The 19,720-nt window shown below is 43.8% G+C and overlaps 1 protein-coding gene across 2 annotated transcripts; it reads right to left on the bottom strand.

Annotated features, from left to right (window-relative positions):
- Positions 1 to 8,047: 8,047 nt before the first annotated feature.
- On the bottom strand, positions 8,048 to 19,053 carry prdm1b (PR domain containing 1b, with ZNF domain). Of its 2 annotated transcripts, XM_041954805.1 has the most exons (6): positions 18,883 to 19,053; positions 15,277 to 15,396; positions 13,586 to 13,826; positions 10,665 to 11,596; positions 10,410 to 10,538; positions 8,048 to 9,966 (listed from the first exon to the last, which is right to left on the bottom strand). In XM_041954805.1, exons 1-6 carry the CDS (start codon positions 19,051 to 19,053, stop codon positions 9,391 to 9,393), a joined length of 2,169 nt encoding a protein of 722 aa, XP_041810739.1. In that variant the 3' UTR covers positions 8,048 to 9,390. The 2 variants fall into 2 exon arrangements, with proteins under 2 accessions (XP_041810739.1, XP_041810740.1); XM_041954806.1 differs by lacking the exons at positions 15,277 to 15,396; positions 18,883 to 19,053 and adding an exon at positions 14,133 to 14,220.
- Between the last annotated feature and the right edge of the window lie 667 nt (positions 19,054 to 19,720).

The raw sequence follows: 19,720 nt of genomic DNA, 5'->3' as shown, positions 1-19,720 counted from the left end.
TATTGTCTCCCTCTGAGATGTGGTACCTGTTAACAGTCACTTCATACTTAAAACATATGATGTGCCTGCTTACAGGATATGATGTAGCAGTACACATAAGTTTGCAAAGCAGTAAAACTAGCAGTATACACATGGCTCCACACTGATGAATGACAATATGAACATGCTCTTTCACAAGTACTTTTACTTTTGATTCCTTCCTTTTGATACTAAGTACATGACACTTCTGGACTTTTACTAATTCTGTACTTTAATGTAATTGAGTATTTCTACCTTTACCTAAGGAAACATAAGGGTAGAACATTGTCCTCTACTGCATGAGAGCACTTGCAAGGATACAATTTGGAAACCTTCAGGATAATTACTTTAACTCATATGTGCCTAATACAAAAAAATAAATAATAGAAATAAAGTGAGGCAATTGTGAAAATACGCAGCTATTTCCAGATTAGGTATCCTATATAGCTCACATTTATGAAACGCCTTGATCATGTTTCCCTCCATAGTGTGCAGTCAGTGTGCAGTCTCAGTGGATTAACGGCGACATCTTGAGGTCTCTGTGCAGTTTGCAACCTGAACTCGGATCTGATGTAAGAGCACAGAGCAACATGTGGTTTACTCTGCCTCACGATGGTGCCACCAGCCTGCTCAGTCCAATCAAGCCACCAGTTAACCAACCGCAAGCAGCTGTGTATGTGTATGTGTTTGTGTATGTGTATGTGTGTGCAGTGTGTGCTTGTTTGACGAAGAAAAAAAAAAATGGTCACATTAAACAAAAAAGACCCAAACCATGCTTTTATTCCCTCTCTCTGAACTATAGAGATTATTGTCAATGTTTACTGTACTGTACTATAAAAAGCATACTTCCCAGATGAATATTCACACACATTTTGGGGAAAAAAAGTCAAAAATCTGATTCTCCTGATACGTAAACCTCCATCATCTTGAAGGCAAAAGACTAAAGTCACCTTGTATTGCTTAACTGCTTTACCGATGTGGGCCACGCACATGCTAACAGCGAGAAGATAACGAGAGATAAGAGACTGGAATCTCACATGATCTCATTTTTATAGGGAGGGCAATTAAAGTGAAATCATAATATCCTCATTGTCCTGGGATCCCCCTGCAGCAGCCTTCAGGAACGCAGTGCGGGAAACTCCTTGATTAATTTATAGGGCGAGAGGTCAAAATGAGCTGCTGGGCCCGGGCTATTAACCCCTGTTCCTGCCCTCTCTGAGCACTGCGGACAGTATTCTTACACTGGAATACTGCATGTCTGCAGGTTTGCTGTGTGGTGTTTGGTTATACAGGTAGACTAAGGAGTAGGTGCCATGTAAGAACAATACTGTCTAAAGAGAAGATCAAGTAATGAAGCAGAACCCAGAGGAAGAAGTTCAACAGTTTTGGGAAATCCATTTATTTGCTCTCTGCTGTAGATTTACATGAGTAGATTGATACCACTCTGTTACCTGTCTGCAGCCAATTAGCTTAGCTTAGCACAAAACCTAGAAACAGGGGGAAATAGCTAGCCTGGCTCTTGTAAATGGTAACAAAATCCACCTCCTGGCACATTATATCTTGTTTGTTTAATCCATAAGGAATTTAAACTATTCCTTTAAAGCTTATGCGTGTTCCCATATTCTCAAGAAAAATTAATAAAAACATGACCATACAGTAAAGGTGTGGATTTTTATTCGTATTTAGCCAATAACTAAAACTAAAGTTGCTTGGTATTGTTTAACATCTAAGTAGCCAAGCATGATATGTTTTAATAATAATATCCTTTGGAATACAATTTTTATATGAAGATATTTAGCAATGAAAGTTTATTATCAGTGGGTTTAACATTTCACTCTCAATTTTGTTTTATTTGTTCTTTGCTAAAGTGAACTCACTAAAATATGGTGAAATAAACCACTACTTTTATCTTTGCACGTTAAACCTTTAGACCCATTTAGCTGATTGCTACGGCATCTCAACCCTGTGTTATTACTCAGCGCTCCACACCCATGTATATGGCCCTCACTGCTGACTAAAACATAACTGTCACCGAAAGTCAAACACTGAGATCTAATGATGTGTGTATGAACCCGAGCGATGAACCCTGCTGATGTATGGTTAAAGGCATGGACATTTGAAATATAAAAAAACACCTGTTATCTGTTTTTGAAGAAAAGGCGTGTCGTCTTGTCAATATCAATCATCTGAAAGTCTGTGCCTGTTTTTGGCGCTGTGAGTGCACGTTCACCCACATGGAACACACACACACACACACTCACACACACACACAGACTTCTGCCGTATGATGTTATCATCCCAGGAATCTTTCAGCTGAAATCAAACAGAAAGTCGTGTGATGCTAAGATGTTGCAGCCGTTGTTGATGAAACGTGGTGAAGACATCTGGCCATTATCCAACACAAGTCTCTTCCAAATAAGAGGACAACAGGGCTTGGCTCCACTGCTTCTGTGTCGCCTCTTTCCTGTCTTGATTTATTGCTAGTGGATGAAATACAGTACAAAGTGATTTTTTTTTATGATCAACTGGAAAGTTACGATATAAATAATTACTTTTTAAAAAACTTCCTTCTCTTTTTCTCTTTGTTTTCTCTTTATGTCGCACAGTAACCGAGTAAGCTAAGAGCTATTTTATAGCAAAATCAGCAAAATGACAGCTTGTAATCGTCACAAGGATCTTATTTTGCACTGAAAACAACAAGCTGATTTCAGGGAACTTCCTAAGCAAGAATGACTTCTAAACTCTTCTACCTCATTATTATTTCTAAGGAAAGGAGTGGACATAATGTTGGCAGGCCCTGACACTACTTGTGTCCACACCACGTAATGGTGATGGCACACTGAGCTGTCTGGGATAAGTGAATTACGCTATCGATGCAAAATTAAAGCAAGCTGGACCAAACCAGAATCAGCAGTGTAGCTGAAGCATTTATTATATTTCAGTGATCACAGTTTCTGGTGCAGGTCTTGATGCTGCAAGATGCACTCCACCGCCTCGGTGGTGATGGCCTTTTGGAAGCAAAAGCTGCACAGGCTGGATTGCAGACGGAGTTTCAACATACTCAAACTTAACTGCAGTGTGAGTAAGAGCGGAGGTTGGCTGTGAGAGTGTATTTTGCCTCTAAGGCATACTGTTCTTAGGAATACTGAAAGCAAAGGAAATGACTCCAGTTCATGCACCGTGAAGAACAATTCTTGTAAGACATCTACTAATGAGCCTCGGCGTACATTTACTGCAGAGAAATTGGAAACTTTCCATTCACATTCCCCTGGAGGTCAGATCCAAAAATTTAAAATTTGAGAGAAGAAAGTACAGAAGAATCTTTAAACATCAAAGTTAGATGCATGATGCAATCAGATGCGAGATAGTGACTTCCCTGGAAATTCACATGGGTACCCTGTAACCTTAAGACTCCTTTGTGAAGGCAGCTATGTCACTGCATGCACATTCCTTTTCCAGTGACCGGATGATAAACTCGTGAAGAGATAGAAGACCTTTTTCCACCCACTTGAATAATGATAACAATATTTAGGCATGCTGCAACCTAACACCATTGTGTTTTTTGGTGTTTTTCTTCCATTTCTGCATGTCAACCGCCCGATGTTGCAAGTTAAAGGAAGTCCTGTTGTGATTCTTATGGGCTGCATGAATTCAGTCTGCTGCACTGTAAAAACCACAGGGTGCCTGTTATTGAAGAATAAATCGGGTCTCAGAGATATCAGAGAAAAAAGCACAAACAGGATGTCTGCCTCATTTGAGCCCTGTCCTCTCAGCCCAGCAGTCAACAGTGCTCCCAATGGAAATGCTGTTGAATAACTGACAATGTCTATAATTAACTTTGTTCTGTCCAGTTTGATCTCTTCTAAATCATATATTAGTGTTTTTGCTCATTTATACCAGAGCCAGAGTTTAGAGTATAGAGTAGGGCCAATCTATTCTGCATGGCAAAGGTTGAAAGTGTTTTCTAATCATGATAAATGGGTCACATGGCTGTCAGGGTGTAACAGGTTAAGAGGTGATATGCAGGTGGAGTTGCTGTTGAAATGGTGCCATTTGCTTGTCTGTTCAAACACAGCCCAAATCAGGTTGCAAACCTGATTTAATTTGAACCACAAAGTAGTTCTACTTCCATATAAACTAGCCTCTGCCAGGTGTAACTGCTAGTTACCTACTTGAACCAAACGACGAAGCTAGTCGTAGCTTGCTAGCATAGCGGTTATGGGATATAGCCAACACATCTACCTGACACTTGATTAAAATTGTACATTTCACAAAGACAACAGAATATCCATCAAATGACCAAATAACCAGATGTTAAACTAAACTGCATGAATATGACAAACACACATTTCTCCATGTGCACATATACAGATACGTCATACTTACATTTACATGGGTAGTTAGGTTTAATATATCTTTGGGCCTCCTAAAATTGTTATTTTTGGAGGTTATGTTCCAGCTTCGTCTAGTACTTTTGATTGGACAGCGCTACAAATGTTACCTAGCAACCAGTTTACACATTACTAACACATTTCCTAAACTGAAATTATAAGTCACTGGTTTAAAATTAGCTAGTAGTAAGAACACAGGGAGTATTTTGCACACAAACCTGACAATATATGTACAAATAGCTGACGCAACCCACCCTGCTCTCTGTGTGCTTTAAGGCTGAGAATGAATATTATGTGAATGATCTTAATGCTTCTGGATGTGGTTTACAAATGGGGCTGTGTGCCGTTTGAGGACACTGGTTACATTTGAAGTTAATTTATGTCGAGGCGCACAGGTATTTTCTCCCACCATATGGTTTCTGCTTCGACTGCACTATAGGATAAACGAGTAGTGTGCGGTAGTGTAACTGGCAGCCTGCCACAAGAAAAGGATTTCCTGTCACCACTGCAGTTTGACTGCGCACATTAAATGTCTGAGGTGTTTTATTCTGGTCAGTGGTGTGTAGGTGTTTGCTGTGGGGTTCTCCCCCACAGCAGAGATCACAAGAGGAAATACTATAGAACGAGGAGCGCAGCAAAATGAAAAAGAAAGTGGTTGAGAGCAAAAGAGAGAGAGAGAGAGACTGTGAGAGAATTACTGTAAAAAGCTAACCATGCTTACAGTAACTTTGCTGCTTTTGTTGATTGAAAGTGTGTCTCACCGCCCTCGAACGCTAATGACCGAGCTAGAATCATATTTTGGGTTTCATGTTCGTGCAGGTGTGCCTGCTGTGCCCGTAAATACATCACACTATTGTTGTCCTGAGAAAAGCAGAGGAAAATATGTAAGATTTTAAATCTGCCGTTAAACAATCTGTTTTGTAGAGGTGCGCCATGTAGCATCTAGTGGCATCTAGTGGTGAGGTTGCAAATTGCAACTGCAGACCACCCCTCACTTCACCCTCCCTTATGGTGGCCCTGAAAAATGCAAAAAAAAAAAAAAAAAACCCAAATACTATTTGTATTTTCCAGTGATTTTACACTAATGAAAACATAATTCTGAATATCATAGGTTTATTACATTTCTGCCAATCGATCCCCCTAAATCCTACACACTGGTCCTTTAAACGTCTCATGTGAGATGTAATCAGTTACTTTGACCTCAAATAAGACTTCTGCCATCAGAGCGTTTTTTTTCTCATGAATGTCCTGCACACAAACTCAAATCTGAAACTCACACACGTGTGTAAAGAACCAAACACACACGGGACTCAGCACCTGCAGCGTTCTTTACTGTGATTAACGTGGGACTCGGAGCGATGTGATGTAAGCCGTGCTTTTTCTGAGTTTCATTGGTGACTGACTAGTTTCATTTCCTGTTTTTTCTAGGAAAGATCCTGAAAAGGCAATTAATCAGGGGGACAGTGTGGGACTTCCTTGAGTTTATTACCAGAAAGAGAGAGGCAGCAGGGTGTTGTAAGGGCATATGAATTGTCCTCCTGTCTACAATATACTGACCTAACTGAGGATCAGTATTCTGCTAGTTCGTTAAACATGGTGATTAATTAACATTCCTGGCTACTTCATTAAAAAGTAACTAAATTACTGATTACTTCCACCAAAAAGTGGTGCATTACTGTGATAAGGAATTTATTAGATACTTTTTAAATATCGACTTTGATTTGCTGCAGTTGGTAACAGCGCTGTACAATCTGACCAAAATCTCATATATCGATATTCAAGGTATTTCATATCCAGGTATTCATGAATAGTTTGTATAAAATGACGCCATGGATAAGCCTGTTTGTAATTGCATTTTGAGCTATATACTCTCAAATAAAAGGCAATATTCTGATTATTTTTCTCATTTTATTTTGAACTTTGGTACAAATGTTCAGTTAAGTATGTATGTAACACTGAATGTAAATATAACTTTTGTTTGTTTACAAGAAAACAGGGAACCTTTGACTAATGGCCTGTACAAAACTGAGATGTAAGACATGTAAGATTTGTGCTGGTGGAGGGACTCGAAGGCGAGTCCCAAGAAACTCTGACTTGTGAATAATTAACTGTGAGAAATCTCAGGATATCAAACGTTAAAGTGTTAAAGGACACACTTCAGGCTTTCAGGAAAACACATCTGTATTCACGGTGAAACTAAGAGTTGTGTCTTTCCATAATGTGCTTTAAAGAGAGCACAAATAAGGAGAACAATAAGAGACCCAGGACGGAGCCCTGCAAGAAAGTGGATCACTTAAAAATGAGGTTTCCAGATGGGAGAAGGGCCAGTTTGACAGATTAGTATTGCATTGGTTTAAATATTGTCATCAACTCTTTCAAAGGCAAAACTAAGGTAACTTATTGTAAAATCAAAAATCAAGTTCAGGCGGTCAGCTCGAGTCTGCTGCCACACAGACTCAGCACCATGCATGCTGCCGCACTGCTCACAGTCTTTTGCTGTCATTGTAAATACTGTTTGCTGATATACTGTAAACAGTGTATCACAGGTCCCGCCGCCCCCTCCAAGTCAATGTTTCCTATGAGAAGAGTTACTGTCATCACTTGATGTTTTTTTGTAGGCAGTGATGAGGTCAGAGCTACATTTACACGCTGATGCATTACACATGAAATAAAATAATACTGGATACTTTTATTTTGTGGAATATGATTGGCTCTGAGGATTTTCCTCAAAGGATAAATGGAAACCATAATTTTCCCCTCAAACTAAGAGGTTTTTGTGCCTAAACATGACCAAAAATAACCAGATCACACTGTCACATCATAGGATTACTATTTTATTTTATGTATAACAGTGATTTGTGACAGTTTTGGAAGAAATAATGTTGTCCTGCTGATAAGGGCCTCACACTTCTCTGCGTTGTTCAAGCGGGGATGAACAATATTATATATTATTATATATAACATATTTCATCTGAAGGTGTTGTGTTGCAGAGAGGGTGGGAGAAAATCAGCAGCAGCAGCAGCGTTGTGGGTGGACGCTTCGATGAACTCTGCCTCATCGTGGTCTTCATCAGGCTTGGGGAGTGACGGGACACATGGAATGGTGTTCTGCATTTGGTATGCAAAAAAAGGGAACTGTATTCTATTAAAGTTACAGAAAATGGTGTGACTCACCCATAGTACCATGCACAGTACAGCACACCACGAGTCTCACTCTGGTTTCGAGCGAAACCGTATAAAACCGACAGCTAACGTTAGCGACACAGAAATCCAGATAGCATTAGTTAGCTAGCACTGCTACTAATACTACATTTGTGCATAATAAATATGACTTTACTCTTGTCTCTATTTGCATATCTGGTTGCTTTACAATTATGATACTTGGTTTAGGTTACTGACAACATTTTTTATCGGAATACATTTTTAAAGTAACCCATGACGAGTTGAAGGGATGAATCATAAAGGGAGTGAGCTAATGTGTACCAGATGACTCTTAGAAAGACGATTTGTGCACTGCCAGAAATACTGCAGTGCTTCACTCATCATGGGATTTCAGAAGCCATTTCTCTTCCGCCCTCCCACCTGGTGCACCACTCAAATCTTCTACCCGCACAAAAACACCCAGAAAACACCAGACGTATAGAAACAATATCTTTAATATTCTACTTCATGCAAATATAAAAGTATCATCAAAATAGTCTCTCACGTATAAATTCTTACATCTCATAACCTGTTTCCAAAAATAAACTACACAGACAAATATATTGTACAAAAGAGAAAAAACAAAACAAAACAAAACTAGACGTTGGAATAGGAAGTACATCACTGGCTCAGGAGTGAAACTTTCAAGAATCGCTCCCGCCTTCTGGTTTTGGGAAACACCAAAAGCACACAGATCTAGTTGCATTTTTTTATTCCAGTGCTAAGTGGCAAAAAACATGAACAATCTTAGAAAATTGTGCTCCCGTGTTGCTCGTTTTTGCTGTCCAATGCTGAATATGAGGTACGGATGTCTGATTTGGATGAAGCTCAAGTTAAATATTTACAGTCCAGCTTTGTAAGCAAGAAACACCTGAAACGTCTGAATCCAGTAAAAAAAACACACAGCGATCCACTTTGTTGCTCAGCGATAAATTTCAGCGTGAACATATTGCAGTAAGAAATAATAAAAGCCACCTTTTCATTGTGAGACTGTGGTCAATCTGAATCTAAATCAGCTGTGAGAAGAATCAAGAGAAAAGGTGAATAATGCTTAGTCTGAACCTCTTTTCTCCCCTCTAATGTCAGAATGAGTTGAATAATGACCCAAAAACGTTGCTACACATTCATGCTCTTTGCTTATAATTTTGGCAATTGCTCATAAACACACAGTTTCAAGATACCTGATTTTTCCCTTTTTTTGTATTATAAATAAATAAAATAGTTGCAAACAGTTGAGGAGCAGGAAGGTAGTTTGTGCTGTCTCTGTGCCCTCTTGTAAATATAAAAACTTCCACTTGTTGCACACGCGCGCCCAAAAAGCTCAAACACACAAAGTGAAACAATGCACAACATGACAAGTGAAGACATGTCCACACATTGTTCCTCAATCTGTCTCTCTAAAGGAGCAAAACCTCCCTGGAAATGTCAACACACATGAAAAAAAAAAACACGCTACCAGAAAAAACAAACTATGATACAACTAAATAAATATGGACAAGTCAAATTCAAAAACAAAGTAATAAGTTAAAGCACAAAAAAAGCAAACACTTCTCTACCTGAGTGGAAAGAGTCTGAAATACTTCACAGCTTAACAACAGCCTCCCAGCTCTCGGAGGAAGTACAATCACTGAATACCCTCAGTCTTTGGAATGCTCTTCTTTTGGTGCTGCGCTCATCGGATTATGGGCGTTTGTCTTCCCCTGTTATGCCCTTCGTTGACAGCACAGGGAGTTTTATTTGGCGACATCTGTTCTCTTGGTTGATGGCATTGTCCTTTTTCTCACTGTCCTTCTGTCTTCACTGTTGGCCGTTTGTGGAGATGAACAACGCTGGCCCTCTCCTGATGGACCAGTGGAGGGCTGTGGTGTGATATGGGCATGGCTGACTGGCTCACGGGCATTGACGGTGCGTTAATAGCCGCCGTCAGAGCTTTCAGCAGTATGGTGGCCTCCCTCTTGTCCTCCTTCCCCTCGCCTTCCAAGGTGCGAGCCAGCCAGCGCTCTACAGCTTCCTCCACCTGCGGCGCCGATGCCGTCTCGGCGAGCGTGTCGGCCTCTTGGCTGGCGTCGAAGCGCTCCACCATCTCCTTCATGTGGACGCTGGCAGGGGCGCTGGAGTTCGCCAGGCAGCAGCTGCGCTGGTGGATGCGAAGGGAGAAGCGGTGGAAGAAGGCCAGGGTGCAGAGCTGGCAGCGGTAGGGGCGGTCGCGGCTGCTGTGGAGGCGGCGGTGCAGTTTCAGGTGGATGTACTGTGTGAACTTGGTGTTGCACAGTTTGCACTGGTAAGGTTTCTCCCCAGAGTGGAGGCGCAGGTGTGTTTTCAAGTTGCTGGTGCTGCTGAAGCGTTTGTGACACACCTGGAATGCATGAAACGAAAGGTTAAGGCTTCTGCGAGCAACACTCTCATCACCGGTTGCTTAAGAAAACTGAATGGATTGTGTTATTCTGGAAAAACGTGGACGTCATTTTTAATGGTACTAATTGTATAATATCAGGGTGGACCATTGTTATTCCAGTTCTCTGCTGCACGCTCATAAAACAGCAGGGACTACTTTTCTTTCTTTGTAAGACTAGTTATATCCACACTCACACCCATAGAGTCACACTAACAAACAAAAAGATGCTATTGCATAACCAGCTGGGTAGTGGCTCACAGAAAACCAAACACACCAGAAAGGTATGTCAGTGTTTTGTTTGTGCCACGCTCCTTTGTGCGTCTGTCACACTCTCGATTTTACGTTGACGTCACGGCGAAAAGAGCTTGTAAAGAAGCAGGAAAACACACGGGTTTCAGGCTTACCTGACATTCATGTGGCTTCTCCCCCGTGTGGACCAGGTGATGCTTCTGGAGGTGGGCCAGCTGAGTGAAACTCTTCTTACAAAGGTTGCACTGGAACGGTCGCTCGCCGCTGTGCACTCGGAGATGGACCTACGCAATACAAGAGATCGTACAGAAGAAAGTCATGTGCACTGCTGTCAGATGCGTAGAATTTTTGGCGCCTAAAAACTGAAATGCATTGAATTAAACGATGATAGAGGGGGTTGAAGCTCTTACCTTGAGGTTGGACAGCTGTCCAAAAGTCTTGGAGCAGATGTTACATTCATATTTGATCTTTCCGTTCTGCTTCTTCAGTGGGTATGGCAGGGATTTGTGGCCGGGGCCGTTGCGTGGCGCTGTGCTGCGTTTGGTCATAGCCAGGCTTAGATTCATGGCTTCCTCGCAACCAGAGGGAGACTGCTCAGGGGACTGATGGTGGCTGCTGGGCTTGGGGAGAGGCGAGAGCTCCGGGGTGGCTGGGGCGCCTCGCGGTGGCGACACATTTGGCGTTAGTTCTTTCAGGCCGCCCTCTGGAGACGGAGGGTAGGGCAGGGAGACCGGTAGTAGATTAGGTTGGCCAATGGGTGGATACGGGAGTCCGTCTGTGCCCAGATAGCCGCTGTATCGGAGGGATCCCCTCGAGGGCAGCATCCCTGGGAAGGGAGGGGAGTACGAGGGGAGGAGGAGGCGAGGATAGTGCGGGCCGTAGGGAGGAAGGAGGTGGTAAGTGGGCTGGAGGGGTCTGGATTGAGGGTAAAGGGGGTGGGATGTAACGAGGCCCTCCCTGTGGCCGTAGAGGCCGTGGAGGTGAAGGGGGAGATTTCGGTGTGGAGATGGGAGCGCAGGGTGGTGATCTGGTAAGTACGGGTGATTCAAGCCCAGGCTGGGCTCTCTGTGTTCGGGCTGAGGCGAAGGAATGACCCCCCGGCCTTCTGGATCTCTGTCGCTCTTCTCCTCCTTCTCAACCTTTTTGCTGAAGTCCATGATCTGGTCGTCGGGCGTGTCAGGTGGAGTGTCTCTCTCCAGCATCTCCACGTCTATCTTCTCCTCTCCCTCCTCATCCCTCTCTTCCTTCACCTCCTCCTTCGTTCTCTCTTTGAGCCACGTCTGCTGATGTAGGTGCTGTTTGGCGTACTCCAGCTCGCGGTCTTCATCGGAGCTCATGTGTTCTGTGGAATAGAAAACACGCTCAGTTTTGCTCATGATAACATCTGTTGAATTCCTAAATTCAGGTTCAAATGCCTCACATTCGCAGACACACATCAGCCCACAGAAGGCACTCCCTCTTATGGTAAATGATAGTAGTTTCAGTTTTGACTTGACACATAAATCATACGATAGAGGTTTCTGTTTGTCAGTCACAGTTGTGATTTTGGTGTGGAGGAGTTGGTTGGTGGTGAACTGTGTGGGAGTCCATGTGTCATGTCATGTATGTACGGCAGGAGTTTCATTTGTGCAACCTTTTCTAGGTATGGCTGTTTTACGGTACTGGCCACAAGAAAATGAGAAACATCTCTTCCTTTTTTCCCCTTCCTTTCCTTTGAGCGAGCCTGCCTGCTTGAATCTGTCACCATTACTGTGCTACTACTGTTTCATGCGGCTGCGCTCATTGTGTGAATTGCAGTTAAGATCATTTAAAGGGCTGTATCGGTGTTTTTGCATGGTTTAGCCTATTTGATACAATTGATTTGTGATCTCTATCTCATCACTTTCGCCTTTAACTAGCTATGACTTCCTGATAGCTCTGCTCTGAGTCTTCTGGGCTTTGCCTTGCACTTATGCACTTAAATGTTCTACTTTTATCCAGATTTTCAGACTTTATTGTGTTGTTTCATGCATTTTCACCATCATTTTTTTATCTGTTTTTATGTCCATTCTGTCTTTTCTATGTAAAGCACTCACTTGGTGCATGTGATTTCTTTCTTGTAAAGCACTTTGAGCTGCAATTCCTGTATAAAAGGTCCTATACAGACAGTTTGTGACCATTATTATTATTAATCATAATTATCTTAATGCAGCTTCCGTTCTCCTGTAGCGTAATACAAAAATTATCTAAGAGACTTGAAACATTTTATCATTACAAGTGCACAGTCATGTATTTGAAAGCCCAAACGGATTAAAAATGTCCTTTGTGCGTTCAAGCGCTGCCGCCCTGACGCTTCACCAACCGGTACCTGAGCTGCCGAACTAGATCGCCTTCATGAAATATCAGAAAGCCAACGCCGGAAGAAACAATGAAACGGTGAAACAATCAAGCGGTGAGGGAACCTGGACTTTGACAAAAAGGAAGATGCTTTTAAAACCCTTAAGATGGTAAAACAATGTAATGATACCGCCTTAGCATTAGTCACCAAGTTGAAAGGCGACGCATCTGGTGTATCCAGTTGGCATGAGTCATCAGACTTTGCGGCAACAGAGAATCATTCAGGATGATGAGGGTATGACTTGCCTTTCTACTAATAGCTGAAAACAAATGACTCATAAAGGTACTTTGACCTGCCATTATTCCCCTTGCGTTTCTCCTCTCGCCTTAAAATCCTATGATTTACCACTTCACATGAACTACTGAGATTTGTCGCGGTCTTTGCCCGAGTGTACTTTCACCATGAGCTGACATAAATCATTGGCTCTGTTCAGAAAGCCAGACAGGAAGAAATAGCAACCACTGTCTTTCCCATTTTTAAAAAAATAACATCAGGCCTTCACTGTTTGTCGGCTTTGAAGTGAAAGAATTTTGCTGATAATAGCACCTGACGCGGACTCTGTGCTACGTGTGCAGTCACAGCAGATCTGAATCATGCAATCATTTTGTTAGATCTAGCGGGAAAAATAGCCTTTGTGTTTGTTAGTGCTGCCTCACCATCAAATGAGCAGCTGCCTTTCACTCCCTCTCACTAAATCATTCTTCAGGATGATTAAGTAAAGGTCACAGGGGGATCAAGCAATCCCGATGGTTGTTTTGGATCTGTGTCAACAGGAAATCTGATTGCTAGTTGAGTTTTGTTCACAAAAGAGGGCCAAGATGCTGTACCTCCAACAACCTCCATCACATTAACACCAACCACTGAAGTCTGCATACACAAGCTCTTTCCTTCCTGTGCCTCATCATATTTGCTGCTGTAACACACTAGAAAAGTTTCTGCGCCTGCAACACTCACTCTGTTTGACATCAGCCTGCTGGCTGCAGAGCCTCTGGGCGAACTCCTGGCTGTACCACACCAGCAGCTCCTGATTGGGCTCCACCGGTCGGATGGTGTAGAAGTAGATGTCCCGGTTGTTCTGGCAGGCCACCAGGTTCTGTTCGGCCAGAGAGCGCGCCGGGTTGACGTAGCGCATCCAGTTGCTGCTGTGGACGTCATAGCCATCGATGAAGTTTTGAAGGTGCCCACCGCTGTAAATCTGGAGGAGAGGAAGAGAGGGGAGGTGCGTTCAAAACATGTACACAGAAAGCTGAAGCATGAAGATGAGTTTTAGTTGTACATTGAATTGTTCAAGATAGAATATAGTGAATTAATTAACATAGTTCAACTATCATTTTTCTGGCACCGGTTGCTGTTGACCACAAGCCATTGCAGCATGCGATGCTCAAAAATTAAAATTTTAAATACAATTTGACTTCTGATTAAAATCCACATACACTCATCACAACAACAGTTCAACAGTTTGAACAAATCAAGAATATAAAGAGACAGTGTTGATAATCACCTCTGCCATGTACAGTTAAATATCCTTTATCGTGTTCAGTTATCAGCTATCTGCGTCTTTGATGTGCAGCGTACAGCTCTGCTCTGTGTCTCCTGAGTGTTTGTGCTGTCACTGTATTTGAGCGTGAGGCACGGAGGCGTGGTCTCGCTCACTCTCCCTCTTTCCCTCTCCCTCTCTGTTTTTCTTTCTCGCTTCTTTAAGTTTTGCTGCGGTTTTCCGCCTCAGTTTGTCTGACGGTCACTTTTACGGAATACACGCCAGGGGCACGCTTATTTATGACCACTTGTGTACGTGTGTGTGTGCCTTATGGCTTATGAAAACAAACGAGGCGAAAAGAGAAATGCGACTGGATTCCTGCCTGACAGATGCTGGCAGGCAGCCAGAAACCTGCGCACGCAGGCATGCCTTTGGCAGCACGTCCGCATTCACCCTGCGGCCTTGTCATGAGGATGAAAACATAATTGCTCGTCAGACTTTCACTATTGCACCGCGGCAGGAACACCCCTTTACACAGCTTTACAGGAAAGTCGGAAGCCGGAAGTAAAAAAAAAACGCAGCAAAAACTCCTTCAGGTAATTGACTCAGCAGAATAGAAAATTTCCTGAGTGACATAAGCTGGGCTTGGATGAGAGTGAGAAAAGAAACATGGGACAAAGAAGAAAAGGGAAGACAGGGATTGTGTGTGCGCCTAGTGAACAATAGTCCATTCCTGTGTGTATCAGACACACGCTGCATAGGACCTGAATGCCAGTAAGGCTCTGATGACTGCGTGAGCATGAATCCATTGTTACGTGCCACCAGTGTTCACAACTTCCTCTAAAATTTTGAGCAAAACCCCTGTGCGCCAGTTCGATCCATGTGAAAGCGTTTTTGTTTCCTTATTGACGTATTGACATGGCCTTGATGTGAAACTTCTGTATCTGAGCAACCGACCTCTTTTTTTTTTTTTATGAATAATAGAGGAAGATGAAAAAAATGTCCCAACTTGCTCCTCGGCTGCTCACACGGTCATTTTCTTCCATCTGGATTTGAGGTTTTCCTGTTGTTTAGCCAGTTTGAGACAGAGCTGGATCACCATATTGATGCCTGTATGTGATTATGCATAGAGCATGTATACGTTTGGATGCGTTTGTGTTCCCCTTACCCTCCAGAAGTATTTCCTGTTGGCCTGTTTGGGGACGTTGTCTTTGGTGTAGATGTCTCCTTGCAGGGGGCCAAAGCGGGTCCCCTGAGGAATGTATTCTTTGCTGAACACGCCTGTCACCTGGAACACACACCAAATACAACATTAGCGTCTGAGTCCGTTTCCTGTGTTTTGCAACGTACAATATTGCCCAGTACTTGTGTTTGTTTATGTCCAGCAAGCGGGTTGTTGGCCTGAGCTGCAGTTGTGGTTGCTTCGTCATGTCGATACAGACAGCTCTAGAGCCACGCTAAAACCCACAAGGTGACACACTTTTCAGCACTAATGAGCTAAAGGAATGAAGAGAATTACACTTTCTCTGACCTACTCCACTGATCTCTGACCTGCTGTCCTCACACACACCGGAGAGAGAGGTGTCAGCTGTTGTTTGTCGTGAGTGCTGCGCTCTGACGTCTCATTTGCTTAAATTCATAGATGATGAAACCACAAAGCAGACAGAGCAGTTTGAAGGACAATACAGATCCTGCTTGCTCCTCAGACCGGTTGCTTCAGAACCTAAAGGCCCTGATTACAAAATGTTCTACCTATAGATGGCATGAGTCACTCTTCTGTCCATGAGGGGATTTCCAGGAAAAGGTGTTTCAATGCTTGCCTGGGCATATATCTTGCAAAAGGGACATTTGCATGGGATTTTTTTTTTTAATTAAATGAGCAAGTACCTTAACATATGTGGTAAGAACAAAACCTGTCCTGATCTGCATGTTACCGAGTCGTTTCCGAGCTTTTGAGGTAGTTTTCTATTGAGAAGGATAATGAATCTATAGTGAGGACGTGTCAGCGTCCTCTTTGTTGTGCAGAGCGGCTTTATGATTCACACATTCGTAGAAAGTGCAGAGGCTTGGGGTCAACCCTCCTGAAAACACACCCAAACACACACACACACACACACACACGCCATCAGGCAGCAGCATCTGTGACGCACAGCCTCGGTGTCTTGAGGAGCTTTGTGTCCAATCCTTAAATACCCACCCGCCCACCGCCGACCCCCCCCATACATAAACACACACTCTTTCTTCCTGCTATTGAGGAATTATAATTCAAACTGACCCCAAAAGGATTTTCATGGCCTCCTGTGTGGAGGTCAAACCTTAAAAAAACAAAAATGACAAACACCACCACCTTGTGAGTGGATATTTGTAAATATAAGCAGTTAATTAGAAGAAGAACGGGTCACCAAGGGCGGCAGGAGTGTGTGTGTGTGTGTGTGTGTGTGTGTGTGTGTGTGTGTGTGTGTGTGTGTGAGTGTGCGTCAAGCAGCCGTCCAGGCAAGTGAGGTGATTCCTGGACGCGATGAACCAGTGTGACAGCGACATTGTGCTTCGCTGGCGTTGCGTGACTAACGAATCGCTGTGGCCGCCGCTGCAGCTTAACCGCCCGGTTCAGCCAGGTTGGGAGGAAGGGGGAGGGAGGGAGGTCTTGGGGGGAGGGAAGGGTGTTAAAGAACGGAAGAAAAGGATGGTGGGCGTTGTTAAGTGGACCCACGCTATGGCACTCCTGAACGTCCTCCTTTTCTCCTGCCCTCCCCCAGTCCCTTGTCTCTCCGTAACTTTCTTGAAATAGCTCGTGTGCCCGCCAGGTTGAGGCCTGATGCCTGGCCGGCCGCCTGGCTGGCTGCCCGGGCTGGCCGCCTGTCCCCAACGAAAGTTAATCATCTGGTTTTAACCTAAATCCCCCCCCCCCCCCCCCCCCCCCGCACACACACCCTCCTCCCCCCCAGCTTCTCCCTCTCAGTCCATCCCCTCCGTTGCCTATATCTCAGCTCGCTGGCACCCGTTGCTAACGCCCCATCTGCCACGTGCCCCCTCCACCCTTCATCGCGTTTCCCGGCACACTTTGGAATGAAAACGGGAAGAAAAGGAAGTTTAGAAAAAGGTGTAAAGATGGAGGCGATGAAGTTTCCTTGTACACAAGCTGAGCAAGTATGATATGTTGATGAAGACCAATGAAGCTCCCTGCGCTCTCATTGTTTTTATCCCGAGATCTGACTCATCTGTCAGAATGTCACGAGCATCTCATGCACCTGTGTGAAAAATCCCTTCTCTCTGAGCCTTCCTGATAACTACATGAAACTGCTTCTAACATTTAAGGTGACACGACAAAGGAGCGGCTGTGTTTTATGGTCGTCACAGGAAATGAATTTCCCGGCTTTAGTAAGTCAAGGAGAAGGGGAACCACTCAATGAACAAGGGCCAGTTTAAGCAGGGCTGATTACTGGCAAGCATGTGAGTGTGTGCCTTTGCTTGTTTTCATGTCTCGCTTCTTATCTGATGTGTGTTTTTTACTCTCTGATCACATGTGCACACACAACCAGTCTGCCAGTGAATGTTGTGTGGATATAACATAAAACTAAAATGGCATTTTTTACAATTACGATTGGTCAGCTGGCAGGGTCGCATGCGAGCACAAGCAAATTGCAAAATCAAGTTTGGCTGCATCAAGTGTGTGAAGTATTTTCTGAGACGTGCTGGCTGATAAACGAGGGCTGGGGATTTGAAATTAGCCCTCAAAGAGATTTTATCGCCTTAGTTTGCATGTCTTTCACATCCCGCAACAGTAAAAGCGAGGAGGAACAGATGAGAGTACGAGCGAGAGAGAAGAGGAACGACGACAGAAAGTGTTGCCTGGGTCAGAAGAGAAAGAGGAAGGGGACAACGAAGCCAACCACAAGCACCAGAGTGTCGAGCGTACAGAGCAAATACAAAATAAGTGTGACATCTTTCTGTCTTCCTATAAAAACCTCTCTTAAGTCGCAGCAGAAATACCCCTTTAAAATCTTGCTCGGAGACACGTTTGCAGTGCTTCGCAGTTGGTGACATGCCCAGGCACATGTCTGATCGTACTGCGCCGCAAGCCAAGCAGTCAGCTGACTGAAACGAGGATATTGCTCTTCCTGACTCACCTGAGTGGAAGAGCACTTATGAGGTAAAGAGGACAGGCGTGACTGTAAAGAAGGGCGAGGAGAGAGAGGGAAGTCTTGATGCAGTTTGATCACCTGGTGGAAGTCAAGCTGATCCCTGAATTCGCACTCTGTGTGGGTGTGTTTGCAGCCTGAGCGTCTGCGTCTGCATTGTTATGTTTGATAGAGGTGCAAAGAAGCTGCACAATGGCTGAAACATGAGGGCTAACATAATGGAAGTTAAGGTGGCCAGAAGACATGAAAAGGCCTCTGACCTCAAGCTGCCAGTGGCCTCATGTCCACGGCCACACACACACACACACACACACACACACGCTGTACACTCTGTGTGTGTGAAGAACTCATTAGTCAGCAGATCTTTTGTTCCAAGTAACCCAATGCAGATGGTCCAACAGAATGTTATGTAACACAGAATTAATATTTTGAGGTGCAAACGCTAAAGCTTTAATCTGGCGATACTGACTATTCAAAGACAGCACCAGGGATTGCAGCTAACTTAAAGTTGGATAAAGGTTGCTGTAGTTCGTCGGATTAAAATGTGCTTTTAAACGTGCGCTAACATCAGTGAGCTGCCGGCCAGCGTATCGCTACATCTCAGCGGGTAAGCGATCTGAAGGAAGTGCTCCTACCTCATTGTCTGTGCTGTATTCGAAGGTGAGGTTGCGTGGGATGGAGGTCATGGCTTTGGGCAGGCTGAAGCTGGGGTCCGACACCTGGTCCGGCACAATGTAGGTGCAGTTGAGGGCAAAGTCCATCTCCCTCCACCCGCTCATGTCTCCCTGTGTGCTATCCAGCTTCATGTTGACAATATGGAATGTACTGTGGATGGTGGATTCAGGCTTCGGACCTTTAGTTTGGTTTGGTTCTGCTTGGTTTAGGTTGCTTTGGTATAGAAGCACTTTGGTTTGGTTGGGTAGGTCCCTTCTCTTAGGTACGCTGGTTAAAGCTCAAGATCTGAGAAAGGAAAGCAGTAAAGAGAGAGATTTTAGTGCCACAGGAATAAGTTGTTAACTAACACTTTGAGGCAAAGTGCATGTTTGGATAGACAGAAAATATGCAGTGCAGAAAGAAATCATCTTCTAATCTTATTTATATAAAAGTAAACCATTGCTACAGAAGGTTGCCCTGACCTAAGTCAACCAAATCTAGGACTGAAATCACTCCATGCTTTCTCCAAAAGTCACTTTTTCCCCGACTGACAGTCATTCATTATTCAAGCTCCATTCATGAGCAGCCAAAGTTCATTAACACTGTTCTTGGCCAACATCCCAGCGCTCGCTGCTCAGTTTAACCAGCCATTTCTCATGAAGCCAACCGGTCAGCTTGACCTTCTCTGCTCATTCTGCATCATTCTGCAAGCTCAGCCTTGCAAGGAACGAGGTATGACTTACTTCTACACATTCATTCAGCTGTAGGATCCTCATTTCTTTGGCTATGTCATCCCTCGATTCTCTCTCTCCTCTTTGT

This window comes from Chelmon rostratus, chromosome 16, assembly GCF_017976325.1.
Source record: "Chelmon rostratus isolate fCheRos1 chromosome 16, fCheRos1.pri, whole genome shotgun sequence".
Lineage (NCBI taxonomy): Eukaryota > Metazoa > Chordata > Actinopteri > Chaetodontiformes > Chaetodontidae > Chelmon > Chelmon rostratus.
This window is presented reverse-complemented; position numbering and strand designations above follow the sequence as displayed.

Excerpts from the sequence above, each read along its gene's own strand:
- prdm1b (XM_041954805.1), bottom strand. The coding sequence starts at position 19,053 with ATGAAGCTGGATAGCACACAGGGAGACATGAGCGGGTGGAGGGAGATG. Across the intron at positions 13,827-15,276 it reads ACAGGAAATACTTCTGGAGG|ATTTACAGCGGTGGGCACCT; the intron begins GTAAGGGGAACA and ends CCTCTCCTCCAG. Across the intron at positions 10,539-10,664 it reads GACAGCTGTCCAACCTCAAG|GTCCATCTCCGAGTGCACAG; the intron begins GTAAGAGCTTCA and ends TGTATTGCGTAG.